The sequence below is a fragment of the Vigna umbellata genome, chromosome 1, assembly GCF_029865625.1.
Source record: "Vigna umbellata cultivar VRB3 chromosome 1, Vumbellata_1.0, whole genome shotgun sequence".
NCBI lineage: Eukaryota > Viridiplantae > Streptophyta > Magnoliopsida > Fabales > Fabaceae > Vigna > Vigna umbellata.
Window position 1 is genome coordinate 102,229,270 of NC_142165.1, and position 14,702 is coordinate 102,243,971.

The window sequence follows — 14,702 nt, forward strand, 5'->3', positions numbered from 1 at the left end:
AATCATTTGTCAAAATGAGTTGTAACCTGCGAGTCAATCTGGCCTACCACGGGTTTGAGTCGGGTTGGGTTTTAAAAAAATGTAATTTTTTTATGCGGGTTACTTTTCACGGCTCACTTAGAACCTGGCTCATCCGGGTTGAACTCGTGGTGAGTTGGGTTCATCAACCCACCTAATTTAATTTAATTATTTATTATTTATTATTTTGTATTTCAATATTATTAATTAGCATTTTTATTATTGTATTATATATGAAGATAAAAGAAAAGATGTTTTAAGAGAGAAAAATATTATAGATTATCTATTCAATACTCTAATATTATAAATGGATAAGTGATACAAAATTATCAATATTAAAAACTTATTTATTTGCCTTTTGTGCTTGTTTTAGGACTATGCTTGGATTGTATGATATTTTTTATTTATTTAGAATTGTCTTTGGAATTTAATATCATTTTAGAGTTAAATTTATTTAGATTTGAATTAAAAAGTTATAATTTTATTTTATTTTAAAAAAATTATAATTAGGTGTGTCGGTGAACTAACCCGTTTAATCCATCAACTCATGGTGAGTCGAGTCGAATTTAAAACTTTTGAACTCGCTAATAAGTAAGTCGAGTTAGATTGACTAACCAACCTATGTTGAACTAAGTCGAGTCAAATCAGATTAACCATTTTATCAGCTTTAATGTCGAGATGTATTTAAAATGCAACCAACATCGTTGTCGATGGAGCTAGTTGCATAAAGAATATACAGCGCAGTGAAATCCATACTGTTAGGATTAAGGGTCATGTAAAAGCAGATATATGAGAAAAAAATATCTAAAAGAAAATAAAATAAATTCACCGAGCATGCTTATTGGACACATCATCTAAATGTTACATTGATTTTTAATAATATATTTTATACATTAATAAAGTATGAGAAAGTGTTATATGAACTTAAGAGAAAAACAATTATAATTTTATATATAAATTAAGAAACTAAAAACATATTTTACTCAAACTTCAAATTTTTATAATTTGTGATCTTGTAAATATTGAATTATAATATTATATATTATCTTCTCCATCCATCACTGAAAACAAAATATTGAGAAAACTTGCAGTAGTTTGTCAATGTTTAGTAACGTCACAAATGATATTTGATTATGATTTATTTCCATTTATAAATAACAAAAACTTTAACTTACGCATAATACATTACATTTTCTGATATGCTATATTTTTTTCTTTCTAAACGTCATTTTCATAAAAAAAAAAACACTACAAAAAAACATTATCTAAAATAAGAGTATTTCAAGGAAAAATGTAATTAAATCGAGTAAAACTAACCAAAATTTACTTATATCTGCTAGTGAAAGAAAAAAAACGTTTTTACTTGATTAATGGAAATAGTAGGTATTAAAATTTGAACTCGGATTTAATTTAACTTCATAAACCAGTTTATTGGAAGAGAGTTGTCTTCCTTATACACATTTTTCCCATTATATATCTTCCCGTATTTAATTTGCAATAAATTTAAGATAAACTCTCCTAAACTATATAGTATGAGGTGAAAAGGGCTGATGTTCACGAGAATTATTGGAGTTTGTGAGTTAAGAGTGTATTTATGTCACCTTATTTATTACTTTTTTTTTATTTGTTCCTTTTAATTTCAATTACACTTCCTTGATTAATATTTTCTAGGAATAAAATTAAGAAGTTAAATACCTCATTAATATTTGAAGTTTTGAAGAATGTAATTCTTTTTTAAAAAGAATTTGATATTTTTTGTGATAAAATATTTTTTTGATAATTGTTTTAAAAGAAATTGAAATTTTAAAATTTTATAAGAACAATTAAATTATTTTAAATTAAAGAATCTCAAATCCCAAAAAAAAAGAGAGTGGGATTTTAAAAAAATTTATATTCCTAAATTCATGTGTATTCTCTTTATATATTCTTTCCAAATTACTTTTATAAGTTAGTGTGACATATTTAAGTAATATGATTAAAATATTAGTATTCTTTTTATTATTGTTTTACATTCCATATTAACTATTTTTTTATCAATATCTTAAGAGACTATTATTTTTTTAACAAATATAAATTAATTTTTTAGTTGATATTTATCGTTATTATACTATGTGTTTTAGTTTATGAAGTGGTGTAAAATCTTCTTTTTATGACCGATTTATAATTCTAAATTTTAATGAAGTTTTGTTTTTTCATTTTACCCTTGTCACAATAGGAATAATAAATGTGCAATAAATGCAACGAACTATCACAGTACCACAAGTTGTATTTATATATTTTGATATGAATTTCTCACTAGCACTCCCTAATTACACTCTAATTAATAATGACATGACTTAAGCTTAACATAATCATTCTTATCCAAATCGCTTGGATTTTCAATCGATTCATATGAAATCGTAAACTGGTCAAGTGTTCAATCCTTAAACTGATCAAACGATCGTACTATACATTATATATTTATGTTTATAGTGATTTTTTTCGTAGAATATAAAAAATAACTGGAGATAAATTAAATTACATTTAATTAACTAACATATTAGATACTTGTTAAGTATTGAGTTACTTGCTTTCAAGTTATCCAAAATTAGTATATGTATGGATTTTCAATGATTATACCATCACTACTACACTCTTAATTATTATACCATGTAGTATTTATTAAGAAAATGATTTTCTTTTCCTTTCTCACTGTATACAGACTTTGGGAGAGACGATACTACATAATATAGACGGAGAGAAAAATATTGGGTTAAATATGTTTGTAGTCCCTAAACTATTGGGCGTTTTTGGTTTTCGTCCCTCTTTCAAAATAAGGTATAATTTGGTCTTCATTCTTTTCGAAACGTTCGTTTTAGTCATCGGAATTTTGGTTTTAGTCCTTGTTTTGTTGACTAAATGAGGACCAAATTTTTAACAGTGTTAGTTTTTGAAGACTAAATCGAACGTTTCGAAAAGAATGAGGACCAAATTGTATCTTATTTTGAAAGAGGGACGAAAATCATAAACGTCCAGTAGTTTAGGGACAAAAAAACATATTTAATCCAAAAATATTTGTAAAGAAATAATTAACTTTTATTATATTTCACAAAATTCGAAAAAGCGTGTTATTAAAAAAATACATGAACTTTACCCGGTTCCCTTCGAATATACTAGTAGTTTAAATTTCCCTACACTATCATTTAACTAAATATTTTTCTTATGCTAAAAAATAAATTGTATATATATATATATATATATATATATATATATTAATATTTATATCTAGACTATTTTTTATTAACTGACAATAAAAATATATATTAAAACAAACTCTATGTTGTTGCTTTAAATAAATAAATCCATACTTAAGTAAAAAATTCAAATTGTCATGGTCGTAATTAAAATCGTTAAATATAGTTTTGAGTTGAACACAATATACTAACGACCCATGTGAAACATGGACACGCATAAACCATTCACCACCTTTTAGTCAATCATGATTATAAATGTAAAACGTGAAAAACGATATTTATTCAATAAAGTGCAAAGAAGAGAGATTATTTTTATATTAGAAATGATAATGATAAGTTTATTAGAAATTGTAAGAGTAAATTTGGATCATATTAATCATGCATACTTAACATTAATTTTTAAAAACATATAATGACTTAAAAATAACATAATTTTGTATACAAGACCTACTTGTTTTATTTATTTTAATTCTGATAAGCATAATATTATTTAGTAATAATATTTACCTATCTCACAATTCGTGCTATTATTTAAATTAAAATAAAACAGTAATGTTACAATTAATTATTTGAAGGTTTATATATTTTCATTAAAAATATGATATACTACAACTAGTCTCTGTCTATTTATTCTTCTTTTACTCCTTACATTCACTTAAAAATTGTAACATGTATTTAAATCCCTTAACAAGGTGGTATTTACTATTTATAATATATTTTAGTTTTTCCAATTTTTAAAATCAAAAGAACATTGTTTTTTCTTAATTTTCTATAACTAATCTTCCACTTTTCTCTCCTAAGTAAGTCTCTTTCACAAGAAATTTTATACAAAATAAAAAAAAATTGTATTTGCACATGAAAAAATATAATAAATAAAAATGTAAACAAAAAGGCGAGGAGGAAATGGTGCAGTGGACGGAGAAGAAACGACACCGTCCAATACATACATGCGGCTGCGAAGGTCTATTAAAGGAAGTCCACATTCTGAGGGTCCCACGCTCTCACACACTTTAACATATAAAATAGAACAGCAAAAGCTTTATCTCTTTCGAAGCCCCAAAATCCTCTTTTGTGAGCTCAGATTAATCTGTGCTCACAATGGCCTGCACTCTCGCTGATTCATTACTCCTATTCAAGGTTTTCCATTACTGTTCTTCTTCCTTTTTCTCTCGAGCGTGTTTCGACTTTCAAGCAAATGTTATTCTTATATGGTTTCATTTTTCAGGGCTCTTTTCAGAAACCACTTCGCAGGAGAGACATTACTGCTCACTACTCTCCAGGTATGCATCTTCTTCCCTTACCGTAATTCAATTTACTGTTCCATGTCGCAATTTAAAGATATTGGAAATGGACCAATTCGATCATAAGATATCAAGAACAATCATCATCGCAAATACTTCACTCGAATAGGATTATCTCCGGTGAATATCTACCATTGCCTGGTGGTATCAATGATCAGTGTCACTTAGTCATGAAATTCGAGAGTTATCCTTTGATGAGTTGGGCTGGAGCCTGTAAGATGCCATTATGCTTAACTTTTAATAGGCATTAGCATGACTGGTGTGTGGAATGGGTGCATTTTAACTAATTACTTGTCATTCTTCTACCACAGGAATATTTAGTTTAAACAGTGATGGGCTTATCCGGAAAGGGTTCAGGCGTCAAAGGAGTTTTGTTACTAGGAATAAGGTTACTTTCATACGTGCTGTGGCAGTTCCAGTACAACAACCTGTTCCTGTGGAAGATGTGGAGTATAGAAAACAGCTAGCTGAAGACTACGGTTTCAGGCAAATTGGAGAGCCGCTTCCAGCTGATGTTACTTTAAAGGATGTCATCAGTTCCCTTCCTAAAGAGGTGCTTTACTTTTACTATTATTATTATTGTTATTGTTATTATTATTATTTAGATCGATGTCATACTTTATAGCAGCATCATTAAACAGGACTTTTGCGTTTAATTCTAATAAATGGAGTCAGCTCTTAAAAACTTTATGTTTTTCAGTGAAATATTTGCTCATGCGCTTAAAATAGCGTTCATTGTTGCATGTAAGTTTATAATAAAACATCAATAACAGCCGTGATATTTTCTGCGCACTATGAGAAATATAAATTGTCTTACAATTTTTTGCAGGTTTTTGAGATTGATGATGTGAAAGCATGGAAATCTGTTTTGATATCTATCACTTCTTATGCATTGGGGATCTTCATGATTTCCAAAGCTCCCTGGTATCTTCTTCCTCTCGCTTGGGCATGGACTGGGACTGCAATAACTGGGGTTAGTTATAGTTTTATTTCTTACCGGTATCTCAAATCCTACTCAACCATATCTCTTAAGAACTTGGCCAAAGTTTTTGCTTATGTTTTGTAATCCTCTTTCCTTTTTTGTCATATAGTTCTTTGTTATAGGACATGATTGTGCTCACAAATCATTTTCATCCAACAAATTGATAGAAGACATTGTTGGGACCCTGGCTTTTATGCCACTGATTTATCCATATGAGCCATGGCGATTTAAGCATGACAAACATCATGCAAAAACAAACATGTAAGTAGTTTGTGTTTTCTTCGATTTTTGTTTTTTTATTTTTTTTGTATTTTCTATTTTATAAGTGCATCTTGTATGTGGACTGCGGAGGGACTGATTAATATTTTTATTTAATAATATGCGGTGGAAAACATGCTTTTTAGTCCCCAAATCCACCCTTGTTAATTTATATTTGAGTAGGTTAGTCAAAGAATAATATATGTTCTGCTTAAAACTGATATTGGGATAATGCATCATTCTGTTGTACATTATAGTTATTTTTTCCAGTATAAATTCACGCTCTGTGCACCAGATTTACTCAAAGTCAAATGGCACCAATACTGAAAGGATAAAATACAGGCTATATATGACATGCATAATGCACTGTAAGAGACTCAATGGTAACATATGTTATTAATAAAAATCCTGCACCTTGGTTTATTTACATGATGCACACGTACGCATTATTGAAACTCTTTTGTCTCTGACAGATAGACCTTGGAAAGTGTATATCTGAAGGAATAAGAATTAAACTGAGACTCAGTAGGCCAGAATTATTAGTGTTTGTGTTGTAATTTGTCTTCAGGCAACTATTTAGGCAGTTATGGATCTGAATTCTTATTTTTGTGCGGTATTCTGTCTTGGGTTGAATGTTTTGATAGTTAGTGTGTGTGTGATGTATGGGGCTTCGGGTGGTTATATTCGTAGGAAAGTTTCACTAATTGCTAGATATCGAAGGAGGAAACTCCTTGCTGAAGGAAAACCCTCTATTGTCTGTCTTGTATGGTGATGCTGGCCTGAAACTAGAAAGTTTCCAGTAATAAATACATAATTCAGTATGCTTATTTCTGAGTTTAACTGTCTCACGCAGAATCAGTAGCTTCACTGTTTCATTACTTTAATATAACTGTAAGCCATTTATAATGGTACAGGCTGTTGGAAGATACTGCTTGGCAGCCTGTTGCGAAGGACGAGTTTGAATCTTCTCCCCTTTTGAGGAAAGCAATAATATATGGATATGGTCCATTTCGATGTTGGATGTCTATAGCTCACTGGTATGAGCATATAATGAAATCATTTATGATTTATTCTTTAAGGTCAACTATGCCTTGAAATATCTTTGTGCAGTTCCTAAAGTCCTGCTTCATTAGCTAAAAGTGCCTTGAATTCGTATTTAATTACCTTTAATTTTAAATCAAATCTTGATATGGGGGTGCATTCTAACTCAGGTTGATGTGGCACTTTGATTTGAAGAAGTTCAGACCAAGTGAAGTAAACAGGGTGAAGATAAGTTTAGCGTGTGTGTTTTCCTTTATAGCAATTGGGTGGCCATTAATCATTTACAAGACAGGAATCATGGGATGGATAAAATTCTGGTTGATGCCATGGTTGGGCTATCACTTCTGGGTAATTTCATTTCTATATTGTAAATTCATTCTTTGCTCAACACTGTTGGCTCCAATGTTTTGTTTCTTTTTGTTTGGATTGGTAGTAATGAGTTGCTGCATATTTAGGCAGGGTATTGTTGAAGCCATTTTTAATAATCGGGAAGTGGGTTAAACTTTTTGATTTATGTTAACCAACCTCCACCTATGGTCTTATTGTCAGCCTGAAGCCTGAAGAAGGAAGGCTGTAGACCTTGGCCATCCAATGTAAAACTTGTTGAATCTTAAAAATTAGTCGCTCATGATAGATTAATTTATAATAGAGTCCTATAACATCATATAATTGATTTAGCCAGCCTCCCTTGTGTATGATAAGGTTTTTATTCTTGTTCTGCTGGTGTTGGTTAGTAGTTAGTCCTAAACTTGAATTTGGATATAAAACAACTCGTAACCTTATGTTTAGGGACTGGAAAAAATATCCTTTGTTGTATTTGTATGCTCCCAGAAAGCTGAGACCAATGTCATTGTTTTAGACTTATATTATAGCCAGGGATTGATGGCATCGTGGGAGGGGGTCCATTAAGGTCCTGGGCTTATAACCATGGCTCTACACTTATATTTTCTATTATATTCTACCTGGAATTATTTTATACAAATGAAAATTTGCATGTGGAGTCTCTGACTCGTCTTTAATCGATTGAAATGTTAATTTACATACAGGTTGTTATTTTTATATTGAGAGATCTTATTAAAGTAATAATTTGAAAAGAAGTCTGTAATATTCACGTCAGTGATGAAGATACTTTTTCATTATAAACCCGGATGAGAATACAGTATAGTAAAATATTGAACAACCCACCACTAATGCCTATTCGACAAAGTAAAATGGAGCTTGATTCCTGTTAAAGAGATTTGACTTTGAAGTATTGTGAATGAGAAAAAAAGGGGAAACTAGGAGAACTCTGGCCCCTTAGATAGTTCTACTTGGCTCAACTGAACTTGTTTAAGGTCCAATGTCACTTTTGGATACCGAGGGTCTAACACAAAAAACCGAAGGTATTATACAACTCAAGGTACTGAATGATAATATTTAATTAATAGCCAGAGTACAAAATCAACTTCCCCCTTCAGTGAAACCTTTTACGACGATTTAATTGTGGGTGAATTTTGTTGATATAATCAATACTCTTGCCATGTCTCTTTCGAGTTCAAAGTTATACTTACAACAACATTCACACTATCTATTTATTTTTCTGGCGATCACAGATGAGTACGTTTACCATGGTACATCATACTGCGCCGCATATTCCATTCAGAAACACAGAAGAGTGGAATGCTGCACAAGCACAGCTTAATGGAACTGTTCATTGTGATTACCCTAAATGGTAATGGATTCTTTTTGCTTCTTTCTTTAGTAATGTACGTTTTTCTGGTCTGTAAATGGAGGTGGAATATACTGCATAATTGATGAGTTGCTGCCGAATGCTTTATCTGAAAATGATTGTTCTTTGATTACGTGAATAATTTTTAAGAATTTACTCATCTTGTCAATTTGTCTGAAATGCAGGTTTGCAAAATGAACTTGATAGCATTAGCATTAACTAAAAGCTATTTATTGAATTTATTTATTTTTTTCTAAACAGGATCGAGATCCTATGTCATGATATTAATGTCCATATTCCACACCACATATCCCCGAGGATACCAAGCTATAATTTAAGAGCAGCCCATAAGTCCATCGAAGAAAATTGGGGAAAGGTAAGATAGAAAATTGCCAATATATTTTCTTTGTTCCTGTATTGGAACGAGGGCCACTCTTCTACTGTTTTTTAAAAATATACTACCATATTGTTATCATATCAGTAATGGGTTTTTTATTTCCTATTTAATGAAAATGAATTTGTTAGAATATTCTCTTTGCCACTGAAACTTATTGTAGACGTAGTCCAAATAAAAGATTTGGAAGCTTTGTTTATTCCAATAGTACAATTGTCTCGAATCCCGTACGTGTAAAATTTCTCAAAGGAAATATCGTCGTTGCTAATTATTTCTATTTTGTTTTTGTGTTGGATCGGCAGTATCTGAATGAGGCTAGTTGGAATTGGAGATTGATGAAGACAATCATGACAGTGTGTCATGTGTACGATAAAGAGCAAAATTATGTTGCCTTCGACGAACTCGCCCCTGAAGATTCTCGTCCAATTACATTTTTGAAGGAAAGCATGCCTGATTATGCTTAGTTTAGTCCATCCAACCTGCCTTTTTTCTCATGTAATTTTTTATTTATCAAATTAGGTTCCTATGCCATCGGTTTTCTTTTCACGTTTTCGATCTTGTTTAAAATGGTTATTTTTTCATATCTGGTTTAGTAAGAAAATTGCTTGTTGCTCTCGAAGTTCACACGTAATAGGGTAATGATGTTACCAAGTTGCGGATTATCCGCCAAGCCACCGAGAAGCATTCATTAAGTTAAAGCAGACGTTGTGGTAATCTGAACACTGGGGTTCTTGTTATCACGTGGGAAGAATAATATACTATAAAGTTGTCTGACGGATCAAAAAGCACGTGGACCGTCGCACAGTGGTTTGAGCCTACTGAGTTACTGCTGTAATGACAGTATTTTGTTATTCATTATTGCTCTTTTGGTTGTATTATATTATGTTACTGAAATTCATGCATACAGTTTCTCGCTAAAAAAAGAATATACAGAGTCTTTTCATCTAATGGAAACTTCATATTTAACCATAATTGTTTGCAAATAAACTGGAAGTGTGGAACGATCTTGCCTTTTTTATTTTTCCTGCTAGATAATGTATAAGTTTGATTAAATTAATGTTTAGAACGACAATTAAAGGGTCTTGTTGTTTATCTTCCATTAACGTCGTAGTAGCTAACAACTTTGGGATTTCTTTGGGATTTATGTGAGTATTTTATGTATAGAATTTGTTGAGAAAGTGACCTGAACCTGCAAGCCACTCACTCACGCCACCAGTGACGCTTTATCCGAAGCGATTCTTATTCAAAGCAAATCCGTAAGGTGCAGGGGTTACAACTTACAACTCACAAAGGGGATGGCACTTCAGTTAGCATGATTCCCTTCACCTTTTTAAGGTCAGTGAACTCACTTTACCAAATCGAAACCGCAATGTTTGTTGTGAAAGGAAAAGGTCAAAAAAGTGTTAGGAAGAGGGTATGTCCTTTAAAAAAGAAAAGAGACGGAATAAGGGGACTGGTTCGAAATTCGAATCTAGAAGAGATCTGAATGGAAGTATGAAATCGGAATCACAAAAAGCAGCAATCCATATATCATCTTTCTCTGCAGATATTCACATATACCATGACACCTTTAGTATAGGTAAACCTACATGTATGACAAGTTATAAACTACTCAACACTATCTAGAAAACCAGAAGCAATCTGGCTATAGCAAACCAAGTAAAAGTAACCGTAAACTAAAAAAATTAAACTAGAACTAAATCATACAAGTGGTGGTGTTGGAGTCTCCCAAATATCAAACACATTCTCCTCACTATGAAGCGCAAAAAGCCTGTCCCCTCCAATAGAAAAGTCGCATATTGAACCCCCATAGCTTCGTCTGAGCCTAGAGGTCAAAACCCATTCAGGGCCACAGAACACCGAAATGCAATCATTCATGGAGGAAAAAAGCTGACCCCCATGCAGTGCCAGTTTGGGGTAGCACGGTTCCTCCGGCATCTTCCCCTTCATCAGCCTACTTCTGGAACTCCACCTAATGCTCGTGGCAGCAGAACTTCTGAAATCCATGAACCCCAAATCCTCAAACTCATTCACCACACAGATGGAATTGTTATCCTCCATGGCAATAGCATCCCTCACCCGTTTCTCATCCACGGCAAAAGTAGCCCCCACATCAGACCAACACCACACCATCTTCTTCTCCCTGAAATCCAAAAGGCTAATGTAACAGTTGTCCTTCCTAGGAAACATCGTAGCCACCAACAAACAATTATTCCCTTCCAACCACTGAAGCTTATCAGCATCCCCAAGAGACCACCCCAAAGGCTCGTAGAAAAAATCAATCTGCTTCCCAGTAACCTGGTCCCAAACCCCTACCCCATACTCATTACTCCTCCCCTTACAACTAGAAAATATCTTGTAATCTGAACTAAAACTCAAGGCTCCTGCAGTGTAACTCTTCAGCTGATTCTCATGACAAACCTGAAACTTATACCTAAGCTCCCCGTTGTGAGAATTGAACAGCCCCATCCCCCCATCACCCCTCCCAAGGCGTTCGCTCACTCCGATGACAATGTTGTCGGAGTCAACCCACCCAACATCATTAACCCTCTGGTAGTCGAGGTTAAGAGGAGGGTGTTCATCCAACATCCAATCATACACATGAACCATGCTGCCATGCGCAACGCAACAGCCACCATCAGGACCTGCCCGAATGGCCGTTCCGTCACCCGGGGCCTGGCCCTGCAGAGAACACGACAACCTTAACCTGTTGCCGTCGAATAGGCCCCACTTGGCGGCGCGTACGTGGTCCAAGACGCCATAGTAGAGGGCCTCCCTGTAGAGGAGCTTCTCCGGGATGTGGGGTGGGATGTAGAGTTCCCCGGTTCGGAGCAGATCGAGGAGAATCTCGAAGCAATCCGGGTTGCGATCGATGAATCTCTCGCTCTCCTTGTTTGATGATAGTATCAGGTTCCAATTGTCGTCGAACATTGCACCGAACATCGAATTGCGCCCTGCATTGGCCAGGGTTGTTGCGGTTGTTTCCATCACCCTGCCACCCACGTTGAATTTCATCCTGTCTTTCTGAACCCCCATCACTAGATTCCTTCCAATATTGTGACTTTTCCAGAAACCCAGGTGGGGAGGGAGCTGATTGTTCAGTTCAACGCCTCTGGGCTCTACGGGTTTGAATTGAATGGAATTGGACTGGATGATGGATGAACAGGGAAAAACAGAGAATGGGTGGGAATAGCTAGGAATGCTTTCACTAAAGATAGGTGAGTGAATGGACACCGTTCAAGGATTGGAATTGAAGCAAAGTGTGTGTGTGTGTGTGAGAGAGAGAGAGAGACAGACAGAGAGATCAGAGGACAGAGATCAAGCAACGGGAAAATGATGAAATTGTGGGAAAACTAGACATGGGGATTGTTGTTGTAAGAGACGACTGCTTTTAAAGAATTTTTTTTTAAACTACGTGTGGGATTTGGTGGAGGAATCAATATGGATGAAATTCAAAACAGAATTGACTCACTTTCATCTCTCCCACTAAGTCACTCTGTTTTTCTTCTCTCTCTCTCTCTCTGTTTTCTTGCTTTTTTTTTTCCTTTTTCTCCTTTTGTCCCTTCGTCCTTGTTCTTCCATTTGGTGCGGGAAACTTATCTGTATCTTTCCCATTTAAAAACTAACGATATTTATCTTCACACTCCCTGATTCATTCTGATAAACATTTTATTCAGTATAATTAAGTCTACTTCTGTTAGTTTTTCATATTAGTTATTATATTTAAAAGTTCTACATTTTAAGCTTCTCGTTTTTCTCACCAGGTCAACTTCCCTGCTTGTTCTAAAAGCTCCAATTTCTAAATTTATTATATCTTGTAAACTATGGTAAAGGTTGGGTTTTTATGATCATGTTCTTCTGTTTACTCTTTCAAATTTTGTAACTAATTGGGTCAATTCCACATTTATTGATTGGTAACGCGTCATTATCACTCTTTAGTTCGTCCCAATTGGTTTTTCTAACCTAAATTGCACCATTGGGTGTGACAATTACTGCCAGGTTTCGCTAATATAAAAATCAAACCCTAAAAAGGGTTTTGTAATTGACTGGAATTTGAATGGCAATCATGGACTCACTCACTCACTTGATTAAAGATAGCAACTGTTCTTGAAACATTGATTGGAATTAAGAGTGAAATTTATCACAATGGAGTGCATTATTATGTAATTTGTGACAAGTCATTTTCAATAAAAAAAAAGTTGTTAATATAGATTTATGTTGGTGGTTAAATTTATCTATTGAGTTAAAGTTAATCTCATTTAAATATTAACATTAAAAGTAGTAAAACTAAATAAAAATTAGGAATACAAAATTTCCTCTGTACATTTAATTTAAAAAAAATAGTAGATATAAAAAAAATTGCCTAAGTTACCGTATATTAATTATAGTGACTAAATATATATTTATAAATCTACTCCCAACTTATTGTGAAACAAACATGAATTAAAGTATACCAACTTCAATTTAAATTTCGCGTGTATTACTTTTAAAAATTATTGTATTTTAGCATATAGTGGATAAATTAATTTAATAAATTATTGGATTTTAGCCCACTTAAAAAATAAATCAGTGTTTGAGTTAGGAATAATGTTAGAGAGAGGATTCGCCACCACCATCAGTCCATAGCGATAGGATTCGCCAGGCGAATCCACAGATAGAGAGCAGCACCCTCTGGTCATTCGCACAACTCACCAGCTCGCACAACGAATGCCTCAGACAGTGAGCACCCTCTATAGGGTCTCGCTATATGAGACAGCTCGCATAGCGAGTCTACATAATCTGCAGAACGCAATTTCTGCAGAATCATGCAACTCACACGCCCTTAACCAATTCTAGGCCTTTTTATCAACTTCTAACACCCCCAATTCGTATATTAAGCTTAATTAAACTTGCCTAGATGACCCTAACTCTCCCTATTACTAATCTAAAGTGATTAAGATCAAGTTTTATCTTTTGAAACATCAATTTCCACAACTTAAGGATCCGATTTCGATTTGACCACTTCTAACATGTTCTAGTCCAGTTTTATGATCCTAACAAGTCACAAATGACTTGCCTAAGATGTCCCAACAACCCAAAGGTGCCCAGAACCCCTACTTCCCAAAATCACTACCTCACTTCCTCTCAAGGTGACTCAAAACACTACTAATCCTCTTAACTTTCAACATACAACTGCTACCTCAAATTTCACCCATCTAACATCCTCAGTTGCAGTCACACAACACGTTTAAATCAGTTCACAAGCATTAGTTCACATATTCACAAATGAACATTTCAACATATATCATTCCATACACTCAAAACTTAAAAACGCAACTCAAACAGCACAATGATGCATAAATCAGTCCATACACCTAACATATAACAACTTATAAGAAAGTATTCTAGCTCCCCTTACCTGGAGTTGAACAACACAGCTCACTGGAATGCCCTAACGGTACCTCGAGTTGTGAGAAACCTAGAGAACACCCTACTCACCACCACTTAGTGATTAAGAACAACTCCTAGAGCTAGAGTTTGACAAAAACAGGAAGAAGTACGCTTCTAGTTACATGCAACCAACAAAGATTGCATGAGCTAGATTCAAGAATAAAGAAGAGGTTGCATGGAGGGACTTACCAGCTTAGAACCCAAAACTAATCGGATGGTTTGAAAGCCCTCTACGTCGCAGACGTTTGTGAACCACCTAATCGGAAATCTACTGGTCAGTGAAAAGAGATTGAAGAGATAAGGAGGAGAGGTTGTAGAGAGAAGGCAGAGAAAATAT

General features: G+C 33.8%; 2 protein-coding genes across 2 annotated transcripts; one reads left to right on the forward strand and one right to left on the reverse strand.

Moving 5' to 3' along the window:
• The first annotated feature begins 4,241 nt into the window (after nucleotides 1–4,241).
• FAD6 (fatty acid desaturase 6) lies at nucleotides 4,242–9,813 on the forward strand. The gene is made up of 10 exons (XM_047313086.2): nucleotides 4,242–4,388; nucleotides 4,477–4,531; nucleotides 4,864–5,105; nucleotides 5,382–5,525; nucleotides 5,644–5,795; nucleotides 6,707–6,829; nucleotides 7,004–7,181; nucleotides 8,426–8,544; nucleotides 8,803–8,917; nucleotides 9,238–9,813. Exons 1-10 carry the CDS (start codon nucleotides 4,350–4,352, stop codon nucleotides 9,397–9,399), a joined length of 1,329 nt encoding a protein of 442 aa, XP_047169042.1. The 5' UTR covers nucleotides 4,242–4,349; the 3' UTR covers nucleotides 9,400–9,813.
• A 622-nt stretch (nucleotides 9,814–10,435) lies between these two features.
• LOC124837659 (BTB/POZ domain with WD40/YVTN repeat-like protein) lies at nucleotides 10,436–12,694 on the reverse strand. Its single transcript, XM_047313085.2, has one exon. It carries the CDS (start codon nucleotides 11,969–11,971, stop codon nucleotides 10,637–10,639), a length of 1,335 nt encoding a protein of 444 aa, XP_047169041.1. The 5' UTR covers nucleotides 11,972–12,694; the 3' UTR covers nucleotides 10,436–10,636.
• Between the last annotated feature and the right edge of the window lie 2,008 nt (nucleotides 12,695–14,702).

Excerpts from the sequence above, each read along its gene's own strand:
- FAD6 (XM_047313086.2), top strand. The coding sequence starts at position 4,350 with ATGGCCTGCACTCTCGCTGATTCATTACTCCTATTCAAG. Across the intron at positions 6,830-7,003 it reads TGGATGTCTATAGCTCACTG|GTTGATGTGGCACTTTGATT; the intron begins GTATGAGCATAT and ends ATTCTAACTCAG. Across the intron at positions 8,918-9,237 it reads TCGAAGAAAATTGGGGAAAG|TATCTGAATGAGGCTAGTTG; the intron begins GTAAGATAGAAA and ends TTGGATCGGCAG.
- LOC124837659 (XM_047313085.2), bottom strand. The coding sequence starts at position 11,971 with ATGGGGGTTCAGAAAGACAGGATGAAATTCAACGTGGGTGGCAGGGTG.